The 27,819-nt window shown below is 40.5% G+C and overlaps 1 protein-coding gene across 2 annotated transcripts in view; it reads left to right on the forward strand.

Moving 5' to 3' along the window:
• dtnbp1a (dystrobrevin binding protein 1a) overlaps nucleotides 1–27,819 on the forward strand; it is a 193,299-nt gene that overhangs the window by 72,523 nt on the left and 92,957 nt on the right. For both annotated transcript variants that reach the window (XM_043719076.1, XM_043719077.1), the window contains 2 exons: nucleotides 6,175–6,307; nucleotides 8,226–8,248. In XM_043719076.1, the coding sequence (XP_043575011.1) occupies nucleotides 6,175–6,307; nucleotides 8,226–8,248 (156 nt within the window). The remainder of the gene's footprint in view (nucleotides 1–6,174; nucleotides 6,308–8,225; nucleotides 8,249–27,819) is intronic.

The following is a 27,819-nucleotide window of genomic DNA, read 5'->3' on the forward strand; positions in this document are numbered from 1 at the left end:
TACAGTTAGTAAGTTTGCAGATGACACCAAAATTGGAGGTGTAGTGGACAGCGAAGAGGGTTACCTCAGATTACAACAGGATCTGGACCAAATGGGCCAATGGGCTGAGAAGTGGCAGATGGAGTTTAATTCGGATAAATGCAAGATGCTGCATTTTGGGAAAGCAAATCTTAGCAGGACTTATACACTTAATGATTAGGTCCTAGGGAGTGTTGCTGATCAAAGAGACCTTGGAGTGTAAGTTCATTGCTCCTTGAAAATGGAGTCACAGGTAGATAGGATAGTGAAGAAGGCGTTTGGTATGCTTTCCTTTATTGGTCAGAGTATTGAGTACAGGAGTTGGGAGGTCACGTTGCGGCTGTACAGGACATTGGTTAGGCCACTGTTGGAATATTGCGTGCAGTTCTGCTCTCCTTCCTATCGGAAAGATGTTGTGAAACATGAAAGGGTTTAGAAAAGATTTACAAGGATGTTGCCAGGGTTGGAGGATTTGAGCAATAGGGAGAGGCTGAAAAGGCTAGGGTTGTTTTCCCTTGACCGTCGGAGGCTGAGAGGTGACCTTATAGAGGTTTACAAAATTATGAGGGGCATGGATAGGATAAATAGACAGAGTCTTTTCCCTGGGATTGAGGAGTCCAGACCTAGAAGATATAGGTTTAGGGTGAGAGGGGAAAGATATAAAAGAGACCTCAAGGGTAACTTTTTCACGCAGAGGATGGTACGTGTATGGATGTGCTGCCAGAGGAAGTGGTGGAGGCTGGTACAATTGTAACATTTAACAGGCATTAGGAAGGGTTTGGAGGGATATGGGCCGGGTGCTGGCAGGTGGGACTAGATTGGGTTGGGATATCTGGTCTGCATGGACAGGTTAGACCAAAGGGTCTGTTTCCGTGCTGTACATCTCTATGACTGTATATATGGCGGTCAAGACTGGCGGTGATAAGATAGACTCCCGACACTGGCGTATGGACCCTTTGCTACTGAAGGATAGTAAGTTCATTGAATAGTTCTTGCAGGAATTTAAAGCTTTCTGGGACATTAACATAGGTACAGCCAGTAACCCACTGGTGATGTGGGAGACTGCTAAGACATCTGCACGCGGCTTAATTATTTCATATGCTGCGACCTGGAAAAGACAAAAGGGAGACCAACAGGGTCTGCTTTAGGCTCGCCTGAAGGCAGCGGAGTCAGCATACACTGATAGGCTTTGTTAGAGTTCATCAGCATTACCTGTTAGCCTCCTTGCATTAAAATAAATGCAGTTGAACTTATCAGTCCTACCTTATTCTCTGCTTTGTTCCTGCCTGCCCTGACTGTACCAGTCTCAGACTGATACTCACCTGAATTTGCTGTTTGCTAATCTCTTGTTGATGACTCTGATCTCCAGATATGCTTTAAGTCAAAGAGAAGAACAGTCAGCTATGCAGATTTCACCGCTGGGTCAGACAGCAGTGCAGGTTTATTTCTCCATTTGATTCACTTCCCACTTGGTCACTGCCTTTGTCTGTCTTTGTCCTTTTTAAAGTGCAATTGTTTTGATTTTTTTTCTCCAAAGTTCCACAACAAATGAATAGCTTATAAAAGAGTAATTACTGCTCCTAGAATTTGAGGAAATCAGCTCCAACACTAAGACTACCTCCAAAAAAGAGGAACTTCTACAGTGACAATTTTTTTCCATCCTCCATCTTATATTGCCCAGGATCCTTAGTTTTTATTAATGAAAGTATATGCTGGCAACTCTTGATAAAGACAGAAATTACATCCTGGTTGACTCTTTAAAAAGTCTTTTCTGCAGCTGTGTTATAAATGTTTTACTTTTGGAAGCTTTCTACTCAGCATAGACATTAAATCTGACAGTTAAGTGTCTTCCTCAGGTCAAGCGACATGACATGCAACTCTTCAAGTACTCCTGGAAGTGATGCTGAAAGATTGGACTGGAACCATCAAAGATAGGTCTGTTGCTATAAGAGAGTGTTGAGCATAAGCGGTCAAGTGATGGCATCTTGTACAATGGAAATCGTCAGTATCCCGTAAGAAATGAGCATAGACCTGTTGGAGCACATCCGTACCCGCTAAGAAGGAATTATGTCCAGTCTGAGGAAAGCAAGAAAACTGCTTTGCTGATCAAATATGAGCAATGAGATTAAGGACCACATTTGCCAGGTCATTACTTGTAAGGAACATTAAGCTAGTGAACTGCTCATGACTCATGACTTACCAGGTAGTCAAAATTGTGACAAACTGAGAAGCATAATTTTCAGTTCATTTATGTTGATTTTCTTTATTAACCATCTGGGTAATTTGAATCTGAAAATTACAGCGCATGCTTCCTTTTTATAAGAAAGGGGCAATTGCCTTTGATCACTTACCATTCACGTGATTGATCATGTCATCTTGTGTAAATAAATATTTGAGGGTGATAGTCATCTTACACACCACATGCAACAGCATTGGTGATTTTTTTTGCCAAAACTGAAATGGCATGGATTTAACAATATACAAAGTCAGAGAAAGGTTAATAGCAGCAAGATAAGAGCAAAAGAGGGTGGGAGGAGGGAGAGGTTAAATTACAAAAGGGATATTGATAGTTGGTGAAAAGGGATAAGATAATAGGACCAGTAAAGAAAGAAAATTTAAGGCTAAAGAATGTATAAATTGCACCAGAATCATTACAAGTATTGAAAATATAAGAAATGATCTTGATTTGAAATTGTTGAATTTGGTATCACATCTGGAAGGCTGTGAGATGCCTAATCACAGATAAGGTACTGTTCCTTGAGTTTTTTTGCTGTAGCACAGGGAACCAGGATCAGAGAGTGTAGTGTGGGATTAAGAATTAAAATGCAGGTGATTGGAATCTTGGGATCAAATCAGCAAACTGGAAGAGAAGCAAACAGTGAAGTGCTCACATAGAAGAGACTTCGTCATGAATGACAAATAATGACTATTAAATTTAGAAAAAATGCAAATGAACAGCTATTCATGATCCAGCATTCTGTCTCTATGGCTAATGTTTATGTTAAATATATTTGCATGTTTTATAGTGCTGCAGTTAGGAATTTGAAATTGTTTCTCAGAGGTTCTTTGATCTGTCAATCTTTAATAACCTTCAGTGACTGATACTCTTATTATAATTGAAGGAAAATGGATGTGCATCAATGTTAAGGTTATACCCCCAATCCTATAGTTGCTTTACTTCAATTGCTGCTGGGTCACCCTATTGCATAATTAAGCAGAATTTCAAGTAGAGAAGCAAATGGAATTAACCTGTTTAGAGGTAACAAATGTGATGGACCAAATTACCTTTTGTGCTGCAAAGTTCTAAATCACTGTTTTAGTTGAATGAAAGTTTAAACTTCAACCTGCAACCCATGCTTCTTACATAGTGAAGCTTTGAAATGTAGATAGAAGTATGAGTGGTGCATATGCATTACAGTTTCATTTGAATACCTGTAAATGTGTGGTAATCGGGTTTTAAGATTTATAGTACAATTTTATGGAATTTTAATTTGAAAAGTGATTCAGAGGAAAGTGAGACAATTTAGAAAGTTATACGGGCAATGTGGCTGGCTGTCTGGTTGTAGTTAATGCTGTAATTTTAGATTCTTCAGTTTAAAAATAACTGTGCCAAACTAGCTGGAAAGAGGTTGAGCAAACGTTATACAGTACTATAGCAGCTGTCATTGTGTCATATTAGTGTTTTATGTGATCACAAACAGTGTGAAGATTATTTAATCCTTTAAGCATTCTCCCATATGCATTTCTAATTGCTAGCAAACAAAATATTAGGAAATTGAAAATCTAAAGCTAGCTGTTGTATTTTCAGCACATTTATTTTACAGTATATTTCAGCCCAGCAGTGTTGCAAGAGACGTTACTGTGGTAGGCAGCCAGTCAGAATTAGAAATTCAGGGAAAACATTAATTGCAAAGTGTATCTTAACTTGAAAAATGATTATGAAGAAAGTATTAATTCAAATATGTACTCCATATTCTTTTAATTTTATCAATAATACCTTTTTTTCCCTCCAAGTTTTGGAAATGTACTGTCAATTTCCTGGGCAATTCCTTCAGAATCTGCTACGATGGTGATTCTGCAGGGTCCTGTTGCACACCTCTCATCTTGCGCTGAAATAACTCTTGTCATGCCAATTGAAAATCTTTGTCCCTCATTCTCCTTGATGCTCTGTATTGACTTTGGTTGCTCCTTAAACTTGGAAATCTGAACTTGATCAAACATCTGGAGACACATCTAACACCTGATCCCCTAAGATTAAAGAAATCTTCTGACGATTCTATATACGGCATGAATTACAAGCTATAGGTCTCAGCTTGCCCATCCATGATCATAGAATAAAAATGTAGTACCATGGATAAACCAATAATTATGAATATCTATTTGGCTCTGTGCTAATACATTTTATAGTTATACTATACTTATCTGACTTCAATTTTATTTATTAAGCTAAGCTATAAATTTGGTACAGTACTTGAGTTTCACAGTGCTGGTGTAAGCCACTATTCTGGTTAGAGTTCAGTTTCTATCGCAACTCGAATGTTTATCCACCATCTTCTCATGTCACTACTTGCTTTTATTTTAGTAAACACCATGAAAGATCAAGTCTATTACAGATCTGATTTATCTATCAAAGCTGCTTATGTGCCAGATCTGTTTCCTGCTTCGTCACTAAGATCGATCTTTGTTTTGTAAAAGACCCAGAAGACTAACTTATCTAGAGTCATAGAGATGTACAGCACAGAAACAGATCCTTCGGCCCAACACATCCATGCCGACAAGTTATCCTACATAAATCTATTCCCATTTGCCAGCATTTGGCCCGTAGCCCTCTAAACCCTTCCTACTCATGTACCCATCCAGATGCCTTTTAATTGTTGTAATTGTACCAGCCTCCACCACTTCCTCTGGCAGCTTATTCCATACACACATCACCCTCTGCATGAGAAAAGTTGCCCCTTAGGTTTCTTTTAAATCTTTCCCCTCTCGCCTTAAACATATGCCTTCACCCCAGGGAAAATAACTTGTCTACTTACCCTGTCCATGCAGTCATGATTTTATAAAGTTCTATAAAGTTACCACTCGGCCTCTGATGCTCCAGCAAAAATAGCCCCGGCCTATTCAGCCTCTCCCTCCAGCCCTGGCAATGCGCTTGTAAATTTTCCTTGAACCTTTTCATGTTTCACAATATCCTTCCTGTCGCAGACAGACCAGAATTGCAAGCAGTATTCCAAGGGTGGCCTTAGCAATGACCTGTACAGCCGCAACATGACCTCCCAACTCCTATACTCAACGCACCCACCAATAAAGGCAAGCATACCAAACATCATCTTCACTACCCTAACTACCTGCGACTCTACTTCCAAGGAGCTATGAACCTGCATTCCAAGGTTTCTTTGTTCAGCAACACTCCCCAGGAGCTTACCATTAAATGTGTAAGTCCTGCCCTGATTTGCCTTTCCAAATTGCAGCACCTCATATTGTTCTAAATTAATCTTATCTGTCACTCCTCAGCCCATTGACCGATCTGATCAAGAGTTTAGATTAGAGTGGTGCTGGAAAAGCACAGCAGGTCAGGCTCATCTGATCAAGACTGTAGATGCTAGAGACCAGAGTTGAAAAATGGTGCTGGAAAAACACAGCAGGCCAGGCAGCATCCGAGGAGCAGGAGAATCGACATTTCGGGCATAAGCCCTTCTTCAGGAATCCTGAAGAAGGGCTTATGCCCAAAATGTCAATTCTCCTGCTCCTTGGATGCTGCCTGGCCTGCTGTGTTTTTCCAGCACCACATTTTTCAACTTTCATCTGATCATGTACTCTGAGGTAATCTTCTTTGCTGTCATTTGAAAACTTACTAACCGTACCTTCGGTGTTCACATCCAAATCATTTAAATAGTTGACAAAAGCAATGGAATCAGCACTGATCATTGTGGTACACATTGGTCATCGGCCTCCGGTCTGAAAAGCAACCTTCCACCACCACTCTGTTTTCTACCTTCAAGCCAGTTCTATATCCAAATGGATAGTTCTCCCTGTACTCAATCAATGTCCTCCATAATTTTTTATGCTATGCTAATTGTATATTGGAACAAATAATGAATTATTTTCAAAGCAAAAGCAATATATTTTAGAAATTGATGACTTTTCATTTTTTTGCAGCTCAATTGGAAACAGAATTTCAAGAGTTAGAGGGTCACTTACTTCACCTGGAGGATATCTGTGAACAATGTGAACTTGAGCGTTACAAACGGTTTCAGATCCTTCAGTTGGAAAACTACAAGAAACAGAAGAGGTAACTAATACAAATTTATTATGGCACAATACTGCCTACATTTCTGGTATTTCAGTGATACTCGAACAATGTAGTACAAAGACGATCACTTACAATTTCCACAGAGTAAGAATTCTGGCTGTTTTTTCTTGGTTCTCCAGTTTATTGTCTGAAGTCAGGATTGTAGGTATTAGGGGAGTTTGTTTGAAGAAGAGGAGTTTGGGATTTTTCTTCCATTAGAGGATAATCTCAAAAGGAGAAGAACTTGCCACTGTAAGAACAGTGAAGGCCACTCGTGACAGAAGAAGCATGGAAATGTGACCCATTCTTGGTTCTGATGGGACAGAGAGTCTCAGCCAAGATTTAAGTCATTTGTTCAGATTAATGGGTTAGGGAGGTCATTGTAGTGGAATGTTGGTGCTGAGGGGTGACTGTATAGAGGCATATAAAATCATGATGAATGTGGATAGGGTAAATGCCCAAGGCCTTTCTCCTAGAGGGGAACTAGAGGGGATAGGTTTAGGGTGAGAGGGGAAAAAGATTTAAAAGGGACCCAAGGGGCAACTTTTTCATGCTGAGGGTGGTGAGTGTATAGAATGAGCTGCCAGAGGAAGTGGTGGAGGCTGGTACAATTGCAACATTTAAAAGACATCTGGCTGGGTAAATGAATAGGAAGGGTTTTTAGGGATATGGGCCATGTGCTGGCAAATGGGACTACATTAATTTAGGATATCTGGTCGGCATGAACGAGTTGGATAGAAGGGTCTGTTTCTGTGCTGTACATCTCTATGACTCTGATTCCATGAAGCTTGAGGATGACAACTTGCATTTATGTAACTTCACAGATGCAAAGGAGAAAGAGTAAACCTCGAATGAATGTTCAAAGTTTATGTTTGAAGAAAGTCCTCAAAAGATTAAAATGTGGAGAAGCAGAAGGATCTTGGGTAGATATTCAAGAGAGGAAGCAGGGTTTGGAGAAGGGTTTTGTTCGTAAGGCACAGAGCCCAGAGGTAGTTTAAACACAGGGATGTGAATTTTAATTTTGGGAATTTTGGACATCAGGAGACTGAGAGGGAGTGGAACTTAATATGTGGAATAGAATTTTGGATAAGTAGTTGACAACTATTAGGATCAGCTTGTGACAGTGGCTGGGCAATAGATGGACATGGTAATGGTTACATAGAGTTTGTGGTGGAAGCCTTAACAACACAGATAGTGGGAGAAGTTGAGACAAGTGGTGCAATGGTTGAAATACATTTTGAGAGTGTACAATTGGTAGCTGTCTTCATTTCTGAGGCAAAGACTGTTGAGCTTTCCAGTGATAAGAAAGGATGGCATGACCTAGCTGAGAAAAAGTAGCAAGACATTAGAGAATGGTGTGAGTGACCATATTAAAGACTTTGTGGCCAGTGTCATCTCACTGCTGTAATAAACAGGAGCCTGATCAGCAAGATCCAACCAAAGGGTTGGAGAAATGATGGATGTGGGTTTAGGAGGTGAAGGTATTTTCAAAACCTTTTGGAGAGGGAAGTGAAATTAGCGGTTGAGGAGTGGTTTGCAAGCACAGATGTGTTGGAAATATTTTAAAATCAAGGAAGGTTGACTGAGGAGATCAAACCTTTTATAATGCCAGCTAGCATGGATATCAGGGAGGGATATTTGATAGACAATTTAAAATATATTTTGAAAAAAGTACTGATTTTTCTAAAATCAATGCATGTTCCTCAGTTCTCAATTGGAACAAACTCCACACTCTATCCCCTGCCCAATTCACTGTTTTATGGTTAAACTAGATATTTTACATCTTTTGGAGTACTATTTGACCCTGAGCCAGACTTCATACCCCATGAGAGATTTTTTATTTTTCAATAATTGTCTTGAACTTTGCATCATTTATAGATGTCGCATGCACATATTATCATCTTTTTTTTCTCAACAGAAAAAGAATTGAAGCTTTGAAAGGTAGGGTTTCTTTATATTTGATTATCTTGCTTTTGTTGCCTGTTATTGATAGCAAAGGATTTACTGCCAGAGGACATCCATTACCTCCAGTTTATAAATTGATCTTCACATTCTTTTGAAGGGAGCAATGAATAATCCAAAATGGGAAATGACGTGTTTGTCACTTGGGCAAATGGTGTCATTGTCTTGCCACTTTGAAAATATCCTGAGCAACAGTAAAAAGAAAAATTCCTTTCCAAATACAACTTCTGATATTGGCTACTAAGGAGCATGGAGGTTGAGATTTTATGCCCCTATTCATTGAGAGGTCAGAATAAGATTTGATTTATTGTCACATGTATACAAAAATACAGTGAAAAGAGACTTTTCGTGTGTTAAACACAAAGTGTCACCACACTCTAGCATCATATTGAAACATTGAACATAATGCAAGATTTTACTCAATAGAGTTCATCTTTCTCTCTTCTTCTAATCCTCCTTTGCTGTTGCTCCTCCAGTCGCTGTTTGACATCGGTCAGGGTATTTGAAACGTGCTCCTTGGTCTCTATGATGGACTCTGTGGTCTTGATTCATCACTGCTGCACCCGAGCTGGAGCCATGGGCCTGGGGATGCATAGTTTCCATACCACCATGTCTCTCATCTGATGCTTCTCCAGATGCCGCTATTGGTCATTGGAGCCTTCGTCCACTAGGTGCCTGGTCCTAGCCATGGACCTGGATCCCCTGCTCAGCATGCAAGTCTGAACAGGAGGAGTCAGCCCAGTCCCTGCTGCTTGCTTGCTGAGGAACCATGGCTAGAGTGGAGCCGTGTCTAGCTTATCCTGATGTTGCTGCTGTGTCAGAGGCCTCCTACCTTCACCTGTCACTTTCTAGGCTTTAAAGTAAAAAAAAAAGAGCAAAAATGAAAAGAAGGAAAGAGAGAGAAAGTAGACAGGAGCGGAAAAGCCCTGGGCTCAGCCCTGCTACTTCGCCACCAAATGCACATCCCACACAAAGATAGAACCATATCTTAACTGAGTTCTGGTCGGGTGGAGAAGCTCTTTGTGATTGCAACAAATTAGGTCTTAATTCGTAAGATTCCCCACCCCCCACCCCACCCCCCCCCCAAAAAACTAATTTTCTTGAACAATAACCTAAGCTGCGATGGCAATAATGCCATCTGTGGTGTCAATGGTCACTAATTTGTAAAACCAAAAATCAGATTACCCATTTCTGTCTCAGTCTGCAAGATAATTTTCAGCCAGTTAGATGTGTGAACTGTTTATTTTGCTCTTTTTAATCTATTCCTTTCAGCATTGTTCTATTGAATGTAAAGAGGAGAAAGTGAGGACTGCAGATGCTGGAGATCAGAGCTGCAAATGTGTTGCTGGAAAAGCGCAGCAGGTCAGGCAGCATCCAAGGAACAGGAGAATCGACGTTTTGGGCATAAGCCCTTCTTCAGGAATGAGGGAGGGCTGAAGAATGGCCTCTTGAAGGGCCTTCCTGAAGAAGGACTTATGCCCGAAACATCGATTCTCCTGTTCCTTGGATGCTGCCTGACCTGCTGAGCTTTTCCAGCAACACATTTGCAGTTCTATTGAATGTACACTTGCATCCCATTTTATTCCTTCCAAAATGTATTTCATATTTGCATCAAAATCTTTGTTCTATCTGTCTTCATATGCTGCTGGCATTTTACTCACAACTTGCTCTCTGCCAAACCTCCGCCCTTTGACACCAGTGCTTTTTCACATTACGTTCCTAATGTTCAAGTCCAAATTAGTTTTATACACTGGAGACTAAAGTGGACATTGAGCAGACCCAGTTGGACTATTTTAGTTAGGGGTAAGATAAATGCTGGAATAAGTCTGGGTAGTTCTCTTCGCAGTAACTGCAGAATGATTTAATATAATAATTGTAATAATGACTGCTCAAAGTCAAAAGATGAAGTTGTTCTGAATATCCATGTTGTATTTTTCTAATTTTAGGGTATGGAGGGAGCTCTTCTTTTTGTGATCATATGGGACTTGTAATTATTTTGTTTAGAATATTTTCGCTGTGATCAGGTTATCTAATGACTCTTAACTTCCTGAAACATTTTAGACAAGTTTCCAAGTGACCACTGGAGCTATACGGTAACTGTTGCTGGCTGTTATCTTTATCCTCATAAATCAGTTGGAATCTTACAAGCTAACATTTTTGCATTGAGTACTTTAACAGGAAATAATACACCTTCTACTTAAAATATGTAATACATTTTTCCAAAGGATATTGAAGAATCCATTTTATAAATATCATGTCTCAGTAATTTGGGAATTAGCAATCTTGTGCACTACTATTATTTGTTTTGTTGCAACCAAGGCTGGAAGGGTATGCCATCGCTCTAGTCCCATCACACCATGGGTCACAACATAAAATAGAAGTAATTATTCCAGTAATAAAGTGACTAGTTAAATCAATGTCATGTTTTAAACGGCAAGATCAATCAACCCAATTTCTTAATAAGGACAATTGTTAGCTTATTATCAAAAGAAAAATTATTCAAAACAGATGCAGTAATTTTCTATCCTGCATGGTCAATAATTTCTTCTGAGTATATCCAAGAGGCAGATGCACACTTTTTTTTAGAAAGGAAAAGGATTTATGTTTGTAAAATATTGTTATCTGTTACATCAAAATTATAAAAGTAAAATAAAACTTGAGCAAACGTAGCTCCATTGGGATGACCATAATTACTTGGATCATTGGAATTATGTGCCATGATATATAATGCCATGATAATGACACACATTAATACTCATTTGAAAATCTGTGAGCACGTTCAGGAGATTTGAGGTGAGTTGCAATCACCAGGGCATGCTGGTCCACTTATTCCTTTTGCTTCATACATTTTGCAACACACCCTTAGTGGTCTTTTGTTTAGGGAAAATAAAAGCATGTCTGGTGTTTGTGTTTTACATGAGCTCCTTCCTTTCTACTTCATCTGAACCACTTCCTTATTCGTTTCTCTCTCGTGGACTTAATTAAACTATGAGGTCACCCGTCAGTCACCTTTTGCTAAAGTAAAGAATTATAAGACCATAAAACATAGGAGCGGAAGTAAGGCCATTCGGCCCATCGAGTCCACTCCGCCATTCAATCATGGCTGATGGGCATTTCAACTCCACTTACCCGCATTCTCCCCGTAGCCCTTAATTCCTTGTGATATCAAGAATTTATCAATTTCTGCCTTGAAGACATTAAGCGTCCCAGCCTCCACTGCACTCTGCGGCAATGAATTCCACAGGCCCACCACTCTCTGGCTGAAGAAATGTCTCCGCATTTCTGTTCTGAATTTAGCCCCTCTAATTCTAAGGCTGTGTCCACGGGTCCTAGTCTCCTCGCCTAACGGAAACAATTTCCTAGCGTCCACCCTCTCCAAGCCATGTATTATCTTGTACGTTTCTAATAGATCTCCCCTTAATCTTCTAAACTCCAATGAATTCTGTCCATTCTGGTATAACGCAAGATATATATAAATTAATTGGAGGGTGGATTTAAATTCTAAATGGAGTCGCCTCAGGCGACTGACTGACTGTGTGGAGTTTGCACATTCTCCCCGTGTCTGCGTGGGTTTCCTCCTGGTGCTCCGGTTTCCTCCCACAGTCCAAAACAAAATGTGCAGGCCAGGTGAATTGGCCATGCTAAATTGTCCGTAGTGTTAGGTAAGGGGTAAATGTAGGGGTATGGGTGGTTTGCGCTTCGGTGGGTCGGTGTGGACTTGTTGGGCCGAAGGGCCTGTTTCCACACTGTAAAGTAATCTAATCTAATCTAATAATAGCACCATGATATCTCTGCAGATTGAGGAAAAAATAATGTTTCATTCCAGTATCTTATTTTCACTGGGTTTAATGGAAATCAGTTCCAATTATTGGTCTGACAATGCTCAGATGTAAATTGGAGTTAATTTTATAAGCGATGTCCAACCTGGCAACAGGGGTCAAGAAACCTTCACACACACTTCACAGTGACTGATAAAATTAGAGCATTATAATGTGCAGTGATGTGACAAATATTTGCGCACTAGTTTAGCAAACTGGCCAAAACCCATTTATAACTTCAAGAATGCTCCCAGGCTACCTAACATTCATTAGAAGTACTGTTTACACAGCTGTTGGTGCAAACCGTGGGGCACAGATACAGTTGAGTTGGAAGCCTAGATACAGTTTAGTTGGAATGGGGTGGGGGTGGGTAGGGCGCTATGTATGAACAGACATTTGATGGGCAGTAACTAGCTGATTAGTCTGGAAGTGACCGGTCATCAATGATAAAGGCCTCCTGCCTGCAACAACTGTTTGGCTGTGTTATGCCTCACAGGGTTAGTGGGCTGGAAATAAAGTCCCACTATTCCTGGAGCCATCACAAAAGTTAATTTTTAAAAGTACTCAGAATTCCCTAATTTTCAGACCATAGGCTCACAGAAAGCATGGATCAGCTTCCTGTAATTAACAAGAATGACTATTTATTATATGTAAATAGGCTTTAGCTACTGGTAAACAAATATAAACTTGTTAACTCTCTAATCCCCTATAGGATCATCCTTGCACACACGCACAGACTCAAAATAGACCTGAGTATGTGAACAGAAGGAAAGACCAGGTAGGCAGTGGTATTAGTAAATAACAAAAGTAAAGGAAAAACCAGGTTCTGCACTACATTTAGGATACTGGTTATTCTGTTATAACGCACATTTCATCAATGCGAATTTGCTGTAATGTGATTGATTGATGAATTGGGGATGCTATTTCTACAGCACAAACTTTTAAAACGTGTTTGCTTTAACGGAATTACAGCACCAATATTTTAAGCACAGTTTCTAAAGTGCAATTTTTCTATAACATTGGTTGTGCTCTTGTGCAACCCTTTGTGTTAAAGAAGAACTGACTGTATTGCATTAGAGATGGCTCTTTAATGGACTTGGCAGGTAAACTGGAGGTAGCATTGCCTGGAAGAATTCTGAAGGAAGAGATCATTGAAGTATTAGCATGGCATTTTTGTTTAAAGGCAATAGAAGAGACAAGTAAAGGGAAATGCAAGATGCAAATGAGTTTTACCCAAATACAATATATTACTTGCCTCATACTCTGGGGAGTGACCATCAGAATCAGATGATATTCAATTAGAGATAAAGCAGCTTGAAGCTGAGAGAATGAAGAAGCTAGAGATGGCAAAAAAGAAAAGACAAGAAAAGCACAAAGATAAAGAAAGAAAATGGATTTGAGAAAGCAGGAAACAGAAATGAGAAAATTATTACTACAATTGGGGCTCCCTTTGCCTTTTTTCTTTGGACACCCTCACCATCTGTTCCACTTGCTTCTCTCACTTTAACAGTATAAAGACAATCATTTCCAGCCTCCTTTACTTTTGAAAAAGTCATATTGAACTCAAAACGGTATCTATGTTTCTCTCTTTACAGGTGCTGTAAGACCTGCTGGCTTTCTCCAGCACTTTGTTTTTATTTCCGAGCTTCAGCATCTGCAGTATTTTTACAAAAGTTCAATGACCTTTGTAGATGTTAGTAGTTACTCTCTCCAGTTCATTGCTGGACATTACAATTGTCTGACTTTACTGCATTTTAAAAAGTTCTATTATACAGCTGGATTACTTAGCATGTGACATGTAACACTAAGGTAATAAGGGAAGTAAAAGTCATGTGATGGTATTAAGTATTATCCAACTAGGTCCAGATCTCTCCATCTGGAGAGAAGAACATTGGAGATTACACTTAATGCTAAATAAAATGTGAATCTTTTTGTGCAATATTTCAGATTGTTTGTCTTTCAAATTATATAGTTACTTAATTTTTTAAAGCACCTTTATATTTTGGTACATCTGCTATAGGAAGGATGTTGTTAAACTGGAAAGAGTACAAAAGAAATCTACAAGGATGTTATCAGGACTCAAGGTTATGAGTTTTAGGGAGAGGTTCTTTACAGTGTAGGAGACTGAGGGGGAATAAGTGTATAAGATCATGAGAGGCATGGATAGAGTTTCCTAGGGAATGGAGAAATAGAGGGCATGTGTTTAAGGTTAGAGGGGAAAGAATATGGGTGGCACGGTGGTAGTGGGTGGCACGGTGGCACAGTGGTTAGCACTGCTGCCTCACAGCGCCAGAGACCCGGGTTCAATTCCCGCCTCAGGCGACTGACTGTGTGGAGTTTGCACGTTCTCCCCGTGTCTGCGTGGGTTTCCTCCGGGTGCTCCGGTTTCCTCCCACAGTCCAAAAGATGTGCAGGTCAGGTGAATTGCCCATGCTAAATTGCCCGTAGTGTTAGGTAAGGGGTAAATGTAGGGGTATGGGTGGGTTTCGCTTCGGCGGGTCGGTGTAGACTTGTTGGGCCGAAGGGCCTGTTTCCACACTGTAATGTAATCTAATCTAATAAAAGGGAATGTGAGGGGCAACGTTTTTAACACAGGTGGTACACATATGAAATGAGCTGTCAACGGAAGTGGTTGAGGTAGGTACATTAACAACAATTAAAAGGCATTTAGACAAATACATGAATGGGAAAGGTTTTGAAGGATATGGACCAAGGACAGGGAAACGGAGTTAGCATAGATGGACATTTTGATTGGCATGGACGAGTTTGGGCCAAAAGGTCTGTTTCCGTGAGGTAGGGCTCTATGACTCTGTAGTGACATATTCCAATGATTTAAACAATCTTATGGTCATGCCAACAAATTTCAGCATCAGTTTTTGTTGCATTCTTTCCATTTTTATGCACTTTTTAAAAAACATGCATAGTGCTGTTGCTCATATATTTTTGTGTCTTTTTTAATTTGGTCAGACACAGCACAAGTATTGACCAGTCTGTCCATTTTGAAGATGTAATAGCATGTTTGGTTAACAGAATAATGAATTTGTATTCAAAGTACTGCTTGTATTAAAATAATTTTACAGATCTCCTATTTTGCAAAGTTTTCAATAGTAAATAAAACTAAAGCAACATTTTAAGGTCCTGCTTTGCCAATAAGAAAAATGATTAATTGTTCCAGTAATATCTTGTTAGGAGTAAGGCTAGAGAAGCACAGTCATTCTAATTCTATTACTCCATAGATCACAACACAATTAAAAAACTTTTCCCAGTTACCAAAGCAGTTTATCTATGTCAAGTTTTAAACTTTAAAAAAATCTGCCAACTCGACTTCTTCAATAAAAAAAATTGCTTTGTAGTCGTGGATTTGTTCGCCGAGCTGGTGTGTTTTTCTGTAAACATTTCATCGCCTCACTAGGTGACATCATCAGTGCATCTTTGATAAGATGTTGGTGGTCTGTCCCATCTGGTATTTATGTCTCTGTTGTTACTTCTAGTTCTGTTACTGAGTGGTTTGTCTCCAGGATGGAGTTCAATGTGTGTATTGATTGAGTTCCAGTTGGAGTGCCACGTGTCAAGGATTTCCAGTTACATTATCCCAGTTGAATCTGTGTCCTTCGTTGTCCGTGTGTTTGGAAATGAGAGAGTGCTGGTGGCAAGTTGACGTTCATGCACTGGTATGGTCAGTTTTCTTCCTGTTTGTCCTATGTAGTGTTTTTCAGTGTTTGGGGGGGGGGGTATCTTTTAGATGACATTCATCCTCTTGGATGTGGGTGTCAGGTCTTTAACTTTTTGTGAGGAGCTGGTGAAAGGTGTTTACTGGTTTGTGGGCCACTAAGATTCCCAGGGGTCTGAGTAGTCGGGTAATTATCTCTGATATGTCTTTGATGTATGGATGGTTGCTAATGTGCCTGGTCGTGTAGTGTTTTCTTTTTTGGATTTGTCCCCTAAGTACCGGTTTTACTTAAATCCTTTGAATAGGTGTTCCTGTTCCTGTTCTGCCTTCTAAAGTTCCAGGTTGCTGCAGTGTGTCCTTGTCCATTTAAATAAAGTCCTAATACAGCTCCGTTTGTGGATACTGGAGTGATTGCTGTTAAAGTTCAGTATTTGGTCAGTATGAGTGTTCTTCCTGTACACGCTTATCTGGAGTTCCCCGGTAGGTTTACATTCCACTAATATATCAGGAAGGGGAGTCTGCTGTTGTTTTCCTCTTTTTAGTGAACTTTATTCTGGTGATGGTGGGTTTTTTCTCATCATGTATGTTTGATGATGGCAAAGGTGGTCATTCCGGATCCAATGTCTGGGTCGGATGGTGGGGAGGGCTGTCTGTTCTAAGCATTGCATTACTGCTTCTGCTATCAGTCCTGATATCGGGGACCCATTGGTGTGCCATTGATTTGTCTGTATACTTGTCCATTGAATGTAAAATAAGTTGTGAAGAATAGGTCTAGTAATTTTAATATACTGTTATTATTGATGCTGCTTGTGTCATCAGGTGTCCTAGTAACCACTTTGTCCAGTAATGTAGCAATAGGTTGATGGCTATGTCGATGTCCGTAGATGTGAAGAGTGCTGTTAGATCAAATGAAATCATTACTTCATCCTTTTCTGTTGTGGTGTTTCTGATGATATTAAGGAACTTTTGGAATGGTTGTAGCTTCTTGGGTAACTTGTAGGTAGGCGTCACAGAGTGATATAATAGGTCTGAAGGGTGTTCCTGTTCTGTGAACCTTGGGTAGTCTGTAGAATTGGGGTGTGTTGGATCAATCGGGTTTCATCTTTTGTAGGTCAATCTTGTTGATGTTTCTTGCACTGTGTAGTTTTAGTGCCATGGTAATCCTATTCTCGAGTTGGGGATCAGGTCTTTCTCCTGTTGGTAAGTAGCAGTATCGCTGGGTAGTTTGATTGTTTTCTGTATGTACTGATTTCTGTTTAATATTACCGTCATCCTTCCTTTGTCTGCTGGTAGTATCACAATGTTCTTGTCCCTTATAAGTTTCTCCAGTGCTTTCCTTTCTTCTGCAGTGAGTTTGTTCCAGTTTCCTTTCCTGCTTCGGGTTCGAGGCTATCGTCTGTCGCTTATTAGTGTGGCCTCTGGTGCTGCAGGCATCTTTGTAGTTAAAGCTTAGCCCTCGTACCACGGCAGATTACTGAGTCTGTGAGTGGTCTGTCTAAGAGATCTTTTATCCATGTCTCTTCATTGTCTGCTTTTTTTTTGTAGTGTGTGTCATTTTTTTGTTTTGGTCCTGTGTTGTCTTTTGGTGAAGGCTTGTTCAAATATAGCTGTCGATTCTGGATTGGTGGCGTTGGAGTACAGAGTTTTTTTGGCATGCAATTTCCCATTCATGTTTGTTGGCGTCTCTGATCATAACCTTTAGCATTTTGCTGCCATTCTGTTCTGCTGTTCTTCTTGCTTGCTGGATGTTGACAGGTGGTTTGTATTTTAAATTTGGTAGCAATACCTGTTTCCTGAGGCATTTGTGAAGTAAATACAGTTGTTCGTGGGTTGCATTCAGGTGGATGGCGTTTGTCTGTCATTGTCGAGCTACAAATTTTCACAAGAACTCTTTTTTTTTTAAAAAAAAAAATTGCTTTATTAGGAAAACAAAATTTGTTCAGAAGATACATTCGCTGGTTAACATAGACAGTGTAAATGTACATTTCTTTAAATAACCCAAAAAACACATACACTTTCGGAAAAAAAGAAAAATGTTCTCTCTGCAGATATTTATTTTAAAGAAAACTTTCTAGCTGTTAGGAATATTTTTGAAGGGAAAAAGGATTAGGCATAGAAAATTCTGAACTACATTGCTCTGATTTCTGGCACATGCTGTGAAGTTACTAATTGCATATAATGGCCTCTACATCTCTGAATACAGGCAATCCAATCTCTCTTCAGAACAAATCTGCCACCTGTCTCACCCACTCCAACCCCTCACCCCTCACAACGTGCAACCCTCCACTCCCTCCACACCCTCTGCTCCAACCCCAATCTCAACGTTAAACCAGTTGACTAAGGGGCTGCAGGTGTAGTATGGCACACCAACCTTTACCTTGTCGAAGCCAGATGCCAACTTACTCACACCTCCTCCTACAGCCGTCTCAACCATGACTCCACCTCTCCTCATCAAACCATCATCTCCCAAACCATGCATGACCTTCTCACTTCAGAGGATCTCCAATCCCACACCGCTTGGTTCTACCTCTTACCCAAAATTCACAAACCTGACTGTCCTGGTTGAACGATTGTTTCCACCTGCTCCTGTCCCACCGAATTCATTGCATCATATCTCGATTCCGTCCTGTCCCCCATGGACCACGAACTCCCCACAAATGTCCAGGACACCACCCATGCCCTCCACTTCCTCCATGACTTTGGATTACCTGGCCCCCACACCTCATCTTCACCATGGACATCTAGTGCCTATGCACCTCCATCCTCCATGAAGGCCTACAAGCCTGCTCTTTCTTCTTCTCCCGCCAACCCAACCAGCACCCCTCGACTGACACAATAGACAGCAAGAAATGACCGGATCAAGATTGCTATTGTCCTACAGGATAGCTTTGTGCTTTATTTCTATGGTATGCTTTCTATGTGAGCAAAAGACTAGGGCTCTGTTTACATGAACTATAAAAATTGCAACTTGTATGTTGACTGGTGAAGTTAGTCAATAGTAGAGAAACCATTATCAGTTTCCCAACTAAAGATTTGAGAACTAGAGTATGTTGGACCTCTCCATCTCAAAAACAAATTTGAGCATGGAATGAAGCGGATTAAAGTATGAACAAGTCCTTACATGATGCTGCAGATTCACCCCATTGCCATCAAAATAGTAGCTCTCCTTGCCTAAAAGTTGCACTGTTGCACATGTTTGATAATATTTAAGAAACACAGTAGGATATACACCATGGCAGAGTGCCATTAACATGTTTGCAGTGCAACAGTCAGGTTCTCTTTATCTCCTCTGCAATCTCCATTCAGTTTGTTTAGTTAGGCAATGAGGTCTACTCCTCCTATTGACCCTCCGAAATACATCCCGTCTTTCCTGAATAATGTAGAGCAGAGCATGCAGCGAGTTGTCGCTAAACCATGCGTTAATCTGGGATCCTCCTTCTGCCAGGCCATGATTTTCTGCATGAGAAAAAGAGACAAGTAGAATAAATTTGGTGGAGTTAAAAATGAAAAACAGAAAAGAGCAGAAAGCATTGTTGGAGTTGTTTATAGGTTTTATAGTGTAGCATCAGGAAATTGAGGTAATAAGGGTAATATAATAATTGGAGAACTTTAATCTTCATACAGACTAGTTAAGCTGGAGGGCACGTTAATGGAATTTAGATAAAATAAATTATAAAATAAATTTTATGATTGATATGCCAAATGGGCCTTTAGGGAAGAGCGACCACATCATGGTGGAATTGTATATTGACTTTGAGAATGATTTAATTAAATCCAAAATTAGAGTTTTAAATCTAAACAAATCAAATAAAGAAGGGTGAGTTGGCAAAGGTAGATTAGGAAACTATAATTTTGAAAAAGTACATGGGTAAATAATGGCTAGGTTGAAAGAATTAAAATTGACAAAAACAACTTCCTCTTAAGGCAGAAAACCCTACAGGAAAAAGTCGACCAACTGTGCCTAATGAGGAGTTAAAAACATTAGATGAAAAGGCTTATGTTGTCACAAAGATTAGTCTGTATGAGAATTGAGGCAAATTAAATTTCGGCAAGAAATTGATCAGGGAAGAGAAGGAAGAAAATGAAATTACATAAAATAGATCGTAAACATTTCAAAAATAAACGAGAAGAGATTAATGAAAGTAACTAAATATTGGAAAAATAATAGGGCTAAGTGCAAAAAGTCTATTTAGACCTGACAACCCGATGTTTTCACAGCAGCAGCTCCAGAGGTTGTGGATGCTTTTGGTCTTCCGAAATTCCATTGAGTTAGAGCACTACCTATAATATAGTCGATAATGTACATAATACCATACTTAAGAAAGGAGGAAGAGAGAAAAGCGAGCCTATTATCAAAACATAATATTAGATTAGATTATTTAGTGTGGAAACAGGCCCTTTGGCCCAACAAGTCCACACCGACCCGCCGAAGCACAATCCACCCAGACCCATTCCCCTACATTTCACCCATTCACCTAACGCTACGGGCAATTTAGCATGGCCAATTCACCTAACCTGCACATTTTTGGACTGTGGGAGGAAACCGGAGCACCCAGACGAAACCCACGTAGAGATGGGGAGAATGTGCAAACTCCACACAGTCAGTCGCTTGAGATGGGAATTGAACCTGGGTCACTGGCGCTGTGAGGCAACAGTGCTAACCACTGTGCCACCCATTTTCACGACCTCTGGTTTACAGGGCACTTAGAAAGCCGTATCATTTAGCAGAATTAGCAAGGATTAATGAAAAGAAAATCGTGTTTTATAAATTAGTTTTGTGCTTTTTGTGGACACAACTAATAAGATGGATAAGGGGAAACCAGGGGATGTATAGAGTCATGGAGCTGGAAACAGACCTTTCAGTCCAACTCGTCCATGCCGACCAGATATCCGGAATAAATCAAGTCTCATTTGCCAGCATTTGGCCCATATCCCTGTATACCTATCCAGATGCCTTTTGGATATTGTAATTGAACCAGCCTCTACCACTTCATCTGGCAACTCATTCCATACATGCACCATCCTCGGTGTGAATAAGTTGCTCCTTAGGCCCCTTTTAAATCTTTCCCCTCTCAGCTTAAATGTATGCCCTCTAGTTTTGAATTCCCCCACCCAGGGAAAAGACCTCATCTATTCACCCTATCCATTATATAAACCTCAATAAGGTCACCTCTCAGCCTCTGTCACTCCAGGGAAAATAGTCTATAGCTCAAATCCACTAACTCTGGCGACATCCTTGTAAATCTTTTCTGAACCCCCTCAAGTTTCACAACATCCTTTCTTTAGCAGGGAGACCAGAATTGCATGCAGTGTTATAGGACAGAGGTTGATCCCAAAGAACATTACAGCCAGCGCCGATCCATATCCTCTATCTAAAATCTGTCATCTATTTTCTAAAGGTCTGTATCCCTTTGCTCCCTGCCCATTCATGTATCTGTCTAGATACATCTTAAATGATGCTATCATTCCCACCGCTGGCAACGCATTCCAGACACCCACCACCCTCTGCATCAAGAACCTTTCACATGTATCTCCCCTAAACCTTTCCCTTTTCACTTTGAACTTGTGGCCCCTCGTAATTGAGTCCTCCACTCTAGGAAAAAGTTACTTGCCAAGCACCCGGCCTATACCTCTCATGATTTTGTGGGCCTCAAATAGGTCCCCCTCAACCGCCTTCTTTCCAATGAAACTAATCCTAAGCAACTCAACCTCTCCTCGTAGCTAGCAACTTCCTGGTGAACCTCCTGTGCAGCCTCTCAAATCTTCCACATCCTTTTGGTAATGTGGCAACCAGAACTGTGTGCAGTATTCCAAATGTGGCCGAACCAAAGTCATATACAGTTGTAACATAACCTGCCAACTCTTGTACTCAGTACCCCACCTAATGAAGGAAAGTATGCCGTATGCCGCTTTGACCCTCTACTGACCTGCATTGCCACTTTCAGGGAACAATGGACCTGAACATTCAGATCTCTCTGTACATCAGTTTTCCCCAGGACTTTTCCATTTACTGTATAGTTCGCTCTGGAATTGCATCTTCCAAAATGCATCACCTTTCATTTGTCTGGATTGAACTCCATCTGCCATTTCTCTGCCTAACTCTCCAATCTATTTATATTCTGCTGGATTCTCTGACAGTCCCCTTCACCATCTGCTACTCCACCAATCTTAGTGTCATCTGCAAACTTGCTGATGAGGCAACCCTCACCTTCCTCCAAATCATTTATGTATATCACAAACAACAATGGTCCCAGCACAGATCCATGTGAGACACCACTGGTCACAGGTGTCCATTTTGAGAAGCTGCCTTCTACTACTGCTCTGTCTCCTGTTGCCAACCAATTCTTTACTCGGCTACCTAGAACATCCTGGACCTCATGCAACTTCACCATCTTCATCAGCCTACCATGAGGAATCTTATCAAGCACCTTACTAAAGTCCATGTATATGACACCTACATCCCTTCCCCCATCAAATAAATTTATCACCTCTTCAAAGAATTCTATTAGGTTTGTAAGGCATGACCTTCCCTGCACAAAACCATGCTGCCTTTCGCTGATAAGCCCATTTTCTTCCAAATGGGTATATATCCTGTCCTTTAGTATCTTCTCCAGTAGCTTCCCTACCACTGACATCAAGCTCTGTAATTACCTGGATTATCCCTGCTACCCTTCTTGTACAAGGGGACAACGTTAGCAATTGTCTAGTCCTCTGGGACCTCTCCCGTTTTCAAGGATGCTGCAAAGATATCTGTTAAAGCCCCAGCTATTTGCTCTTTTGCTTCCCTCAGCAACTTGGGATAGATCCCATCCGGTCCTGGGGGCTTATCCTTTTAATGCCTTTTAATGCATTTCTTCCCTCCTTATGCCAACTTTATCTAGAGTAATCAAAGATCGATCCATAATTTCAACATACGCCATGTCCCCCTCCTCGATGAATACCAATGCAAAGTACTCATTCAGAATCTCACCCATTTTCTCTGACTCCACACATACCTTTCCTCCTTGAGTGTGCCAACCCCTTACCTCATAACCTTCTTGCTCTTTATATATGAATAAAAGGCTTTGAGGTTTTCCTTAACCCTGTTCGCTAAGGATATCTCATGACCTCTCTTAGCCCTCTTAATTCCTCATTTCTGACTGGTCCTACATTCCCGATATTCTTCCAAAATTTGTCTGACTTCAGTCGTTAGACCTTATGTACACATCCCTTTTCCTCTTTGCTAGTCTCTCAATTTCACCAGTCATCCATGGTTCCCTAATCTTGCCATTTCTATCCCTCATTTTCATAGGAATTCTCTATTGAATTCTAATCAACCTCTGTCTAAAAGCATCCCACATATCAAATGTGGATTTCCCTTCAAACAGCTGCTCCCAATCTACATTCCAGCTGAATAGACTGGGGCTATTTTCCCTGGAGCGACAGAGGCTGAGAGGTGACCTTATTGAGGTTTATAAAATAATGAGGGGCATGGGTAGGGTGAATAGACAAGGTCCCAGGTCCTGCCGAATTTTGATATAGTTGGCCTTCTCCCAATTTAGCAATCTGCTCTAATATTGAAAAGTGAAACACCCAGAGAGGCTTGCCTCACCTCATAATCTGTTAAAAGAAGTGCGAAAAGTGGTATAACCTATCTATCACACACAACTCTTCCCCCAATCTATTATAAAGGAGTGGTTAAATGAAATGAAATCCTTTCACTCACTCTATAATCAACAAGTAACAATTTATTTACCTAATTCCACCAGTGAACAACTTAGGAGAACCACTAACAAACTGAACAATTCCCTTGGAACTACTGACTATTCCCGAATAAAATCCGAATGGTATGCTGTTTCAATAAATACAAGACCCACTTATGTCTCAAAACAATAGAATTTAATCTCTCAAAGTTACAGCTTTGGTACCTCTTTCAGAATGCTCCTCGCCGTCTCCACTGATTTTCTTTCAGGAATGCGCCTCCTTTGAATTCTCAAATCAGGAACGCCAGTATTGGTTGAATTCTTCTGTCAGAAATGTTCTTTCTGAATTCTATTATCTGGAGTATTAGCTAGGAGTACCATGGGGTACCTTTATTAATTAGATGGTGCTTTCTTTGTTATCTCTCCAGATGGCAGTTTGCTCTCTCCAATTTTCTGAACGTCCTCATCCTTTATATCCTTGATGAGTTATTAATTTCTTTACAGTCTGGTTCTACGTAGCCAAAACCATCAGATTTAAATTTAATTGGTTTGTAATATCTAAGTGCTTTTTAAAAATTTGTCTTGTTTGTAAAAATACTTGGCCATTTGATACAAAGTGTTTCAATTTCAGCACTCTCTGTGCACCATCACTTTAAACTACTGTTCAGACATTCATTTTAACTCTAAGCACTGAAGGAATACCATCTTTCAAAGAGACCACACAATGCTTTCACCCAGTTTACAATTTTACATGCACCTACTTCACAAAAACAGTATTCCAAAAGTGGTCTACTCAGACATCCTGTACAGCTGCAACATGACCTCCCAACTCCTATACTCAATGCACTGACCAATAAATTCATGCATACCAAACGCCAGCTTCACTATCCTGTCTACCTGTGACTCTACTTTCAAGGAACTATGAACCTGCATTCGAAGGTCTTTGTTCAGCAAAACTCCCCAGACCATACCATTAAGTCTATAAGTGCTGCCGTGATTTGCCTTTCCAAAATGTAGCGCCTCGCATTTATTTAAATTAAACTCCAACTGCCATTCATTGGCCATTGGCCCATCTGATCAAGATCTCACTGTACTCTGAGGTAAACTTCTTGGCTGTCCACTACATCTCCAATTTTGGTATCATCTACAAACATACTAACCAATGCCTCTTATATTCACATCCAAATCATTTTTATAAATGACAAAAAGTTGTGGGCCCAGCACCGATCCTTGTGGCAAACCACTGGTCAGAGGCCTCCAGTATGAAAAGCAACCCTCCATTACCACCCTCTGTCTTTTATCTTCGAGCGAGCTCTGTATCCAAATGGCTAGTTCTCCATGTATTTCATGTGATGTAACCTTGCTAACCAGTCTACCACGAGGAACCTTGTTGAATGCCCTAGTGAAGTCCATATGGATCACGCCCACTGCTCTGCCCTCATCAATCCTCTTCATTGCTTCTTCAAAAATCTCATTCAAGTTAGTGTTTGGAATTTCAAAGGGCATTTGGTAAGATGGCCGCATATCATCGGACAAAATTTGTTGACCCAATCAAGTGTGTTCGCATCCCTAAATGGGAACAAATAAAATACAAAAGGGTTATTTTAGAAAATTAGGACTCATGGAATTGAAGTGATATATTAGCATGGAACAAGGATTGGTTAATATACAGAAAACAGTGTAAAATTAAAGGGCTTTAAGTTTGGCAGCCAGCGGATCTTTCAAGCATCAGTGGTTGGACCTGTGCACTGGTTGTAACTGTAATTTGCTAAAGATACAAAATTAAGTTAGAAAGTGGTGAGAAGGATGCAAAGAGGCTGCAGAGAGAGAGAGGTTACATGACTGGCAGATGGATTATCATGTGGGAAAAGTCTGAAGCTATCTGCTTTGAAAGGAAAAACACAAATACAGGTTCTTAAATGGTGAGCGAGGAAGAAATGCTTGCATTCAGAGGTGTCCTTGTACATGAATTGCAAAGTTAACATGCAGTTGCGATGTACAGTTAAGAAGACATCTTGTTTTCTTACCAAATTTATTGATGGGTGTATAAATAAAAAACAAGGCATTTGTATGGTCAGTCCTCGAGATCCATATGTAGTTTTAGTTAGTTTACATCAGAAAATATAATTTTCCTCAAGGAAATATGAAAATTGGACTGAATTCCTAGACTGTGGAGATTATCCTACGATGAGAAGTTACGTGGACTCAGTTACATTCCCTAGAATTTCGAAGAATGAGATGTGATATAATTGAAATAAAATTCTCAAGAGGCATTGTCAGGTGAAAATATATTTCTCCTACCTGGGGGATCTAGCAAATACGGTCATAATTTCAGAATGTGGGAGCACTCATTTAGGACTGAAATGGGAAAGTTCCTCCTTTTTTAATCTTTATAATTCTGGATGTTGAGTGCATTCAACTTAGAAGTCAATAGGTTTTGCAGTGCTCAGAGAATTGAGTGATATGATAGTGCTGGAAGGTGGAGTTGAAGTGGAAGATCAACCATGACCTTGTTGATGCCAGTTTAACAATGAAAGAACTCAATTTTTAAGACTGCGATAAGGAGAAAGATTTCCTCTGAGGGTGATGAGAGGGTAGAATTCTCTTACCAAGAGGCTGGGTTATTGAATTTATCCCAGGCTGAGTTAGATTCTTGATGGACAAGGGAGTTGAGCTTTATATGGGGTAGATAGGAATGTGGAATTCAAACCACAACCAGCTAAACTATCGCATTATTAAATGGCTGAGCAGGCTTGACAGGCAGAAGGATCTGTTCCTGTTTTTTAAGTCTTATTCTGATGTCCTATCTCCTTCAGTATTCCCCAGCATCACCGATGCCAGTCTTCAACCAATTCAATCCATTTTACATAATAACAAGAAATAGTTGAAGGCACTGGAGACTGCAGTGATTATGGGCCCTGACAACATTCTGGTAATAAGTACTGAAGACTTGTGCTTCAAAACTTACCACTCCCCTAGTCTGTCATTCCAGTATAGTTACAAAACTGCCATCTACCCGACAATGTGGAAAATGGGCCAGCTATGATTTGTATGCAAAAATCTGGACAAATTCAACCTGGCCAATTCTAGCGGTCTATCCTCAATCATCAGTTAAGTGATGGAAGGTGCTGTCAACAGTGCTATCAAACAGCATCTGCTCAGTAACAACCTGCTCATTAACATTCAGTTTCGGTTTGGTCAGGATCACTCAGCTCTTGACTTCATTACAGCCTTGATTCACATATAGACAAAAAAGCTGAATTCCAGAGGTGAAGTGAGAATGACAGCATTTGACAACAAGGCTGTATTTGACAAAGTGTGACGCCGAGGAGTCCTAGCAAAACTGGAAGCAAGGGGAATCGGGGGGGAAAACTTTCTGCTAGTTGAAGTCCTAGCTGGCTTATACAAAGACAGTTGTGGTTGTTGGAGATCAGTCATTTCAGCTCCATAACCCCTCTTGGCAGTTCCTCAGGGTAGTGTCCTAGGCCCAACCACCTTCAGCTGCTTCATCACTTCTCTACACTGTTATATGACCAGAAATTAGGATGTTTGTCAATGATTATACAATGTTCAGCATCATTCATGACTGTCATAGAGAAGCAGTCCATGTTCAAATGTAACACAATCTGGGTAATATCAAGGCTTGGGCTGACAAGTAACATGTAACATTTGCGCCACACAAATGCCAGACAATGACCACTTCCAATAAGAGACAATCCAACCAACACCCCCTTGACATCTAATGATGTTACCATCACTGAATCCCCCACTATCAACATCCTTAGGGTTACCATTGACCAGACTAAACTCACCACATAATCACTGTGGCTGCAAGAGCAGAGGCTAGGAATACTGTGGCGAGTAGCTCCCTTACTGACTCCAAAGCCTGTCTATCATCTACAAAGCACAAGTCAGGACTTAATGGAATGCTCTCCACTTACCTGGATGAGTGGAGCTCCAACAACATTCAAAAAGTTAGACACCATCCAAGCCCACTTGATTGGCGTCACATTCACAAGCATCCACTACCTGCACCTTTGGTCGGTAGCAGCAATAAGTGCTTTTCACAAGATGCACTGCAGAAATTCACTATAGATCCTTAGACAGTGCTTTCCAAACACAACCATTTCCATATAGAAGGACAGGGCCAGCAGAATTACACGCAAGTTACCCTCCAAGCCAATCATGGTCTGATTTGGAAATACATCTCTGTTCCTTCATTATCGCTCGGTCAAAATCCTAGAATTTGCTCCATTAAGGCATTGTCTGTGTTCCTACAGCACATGGACTGCAATTGTTTAAGATGACAGCTCACCACTGCCTTCTAAAGGACAACGAGGGATGGACAATACATGCTGGGCAGCCAGTGATGTCCATGTT

Source organism: Chiloscyllium plagiosum, chromosome 29 (assembly GCF_004010195.1).
Source record: "Chiloscyllium plagiosum isolate BGI_BamShark_2017 chromosome 29, ASM401019v2, whole genome shotgun sequence".
NCBI lineage: Eukaryota > Metazoa > Chordata > Chondrichthyes > Orectolobiformes > Hemiscylliidae > Chiloscyllium > Chiloscyllium plagiosum.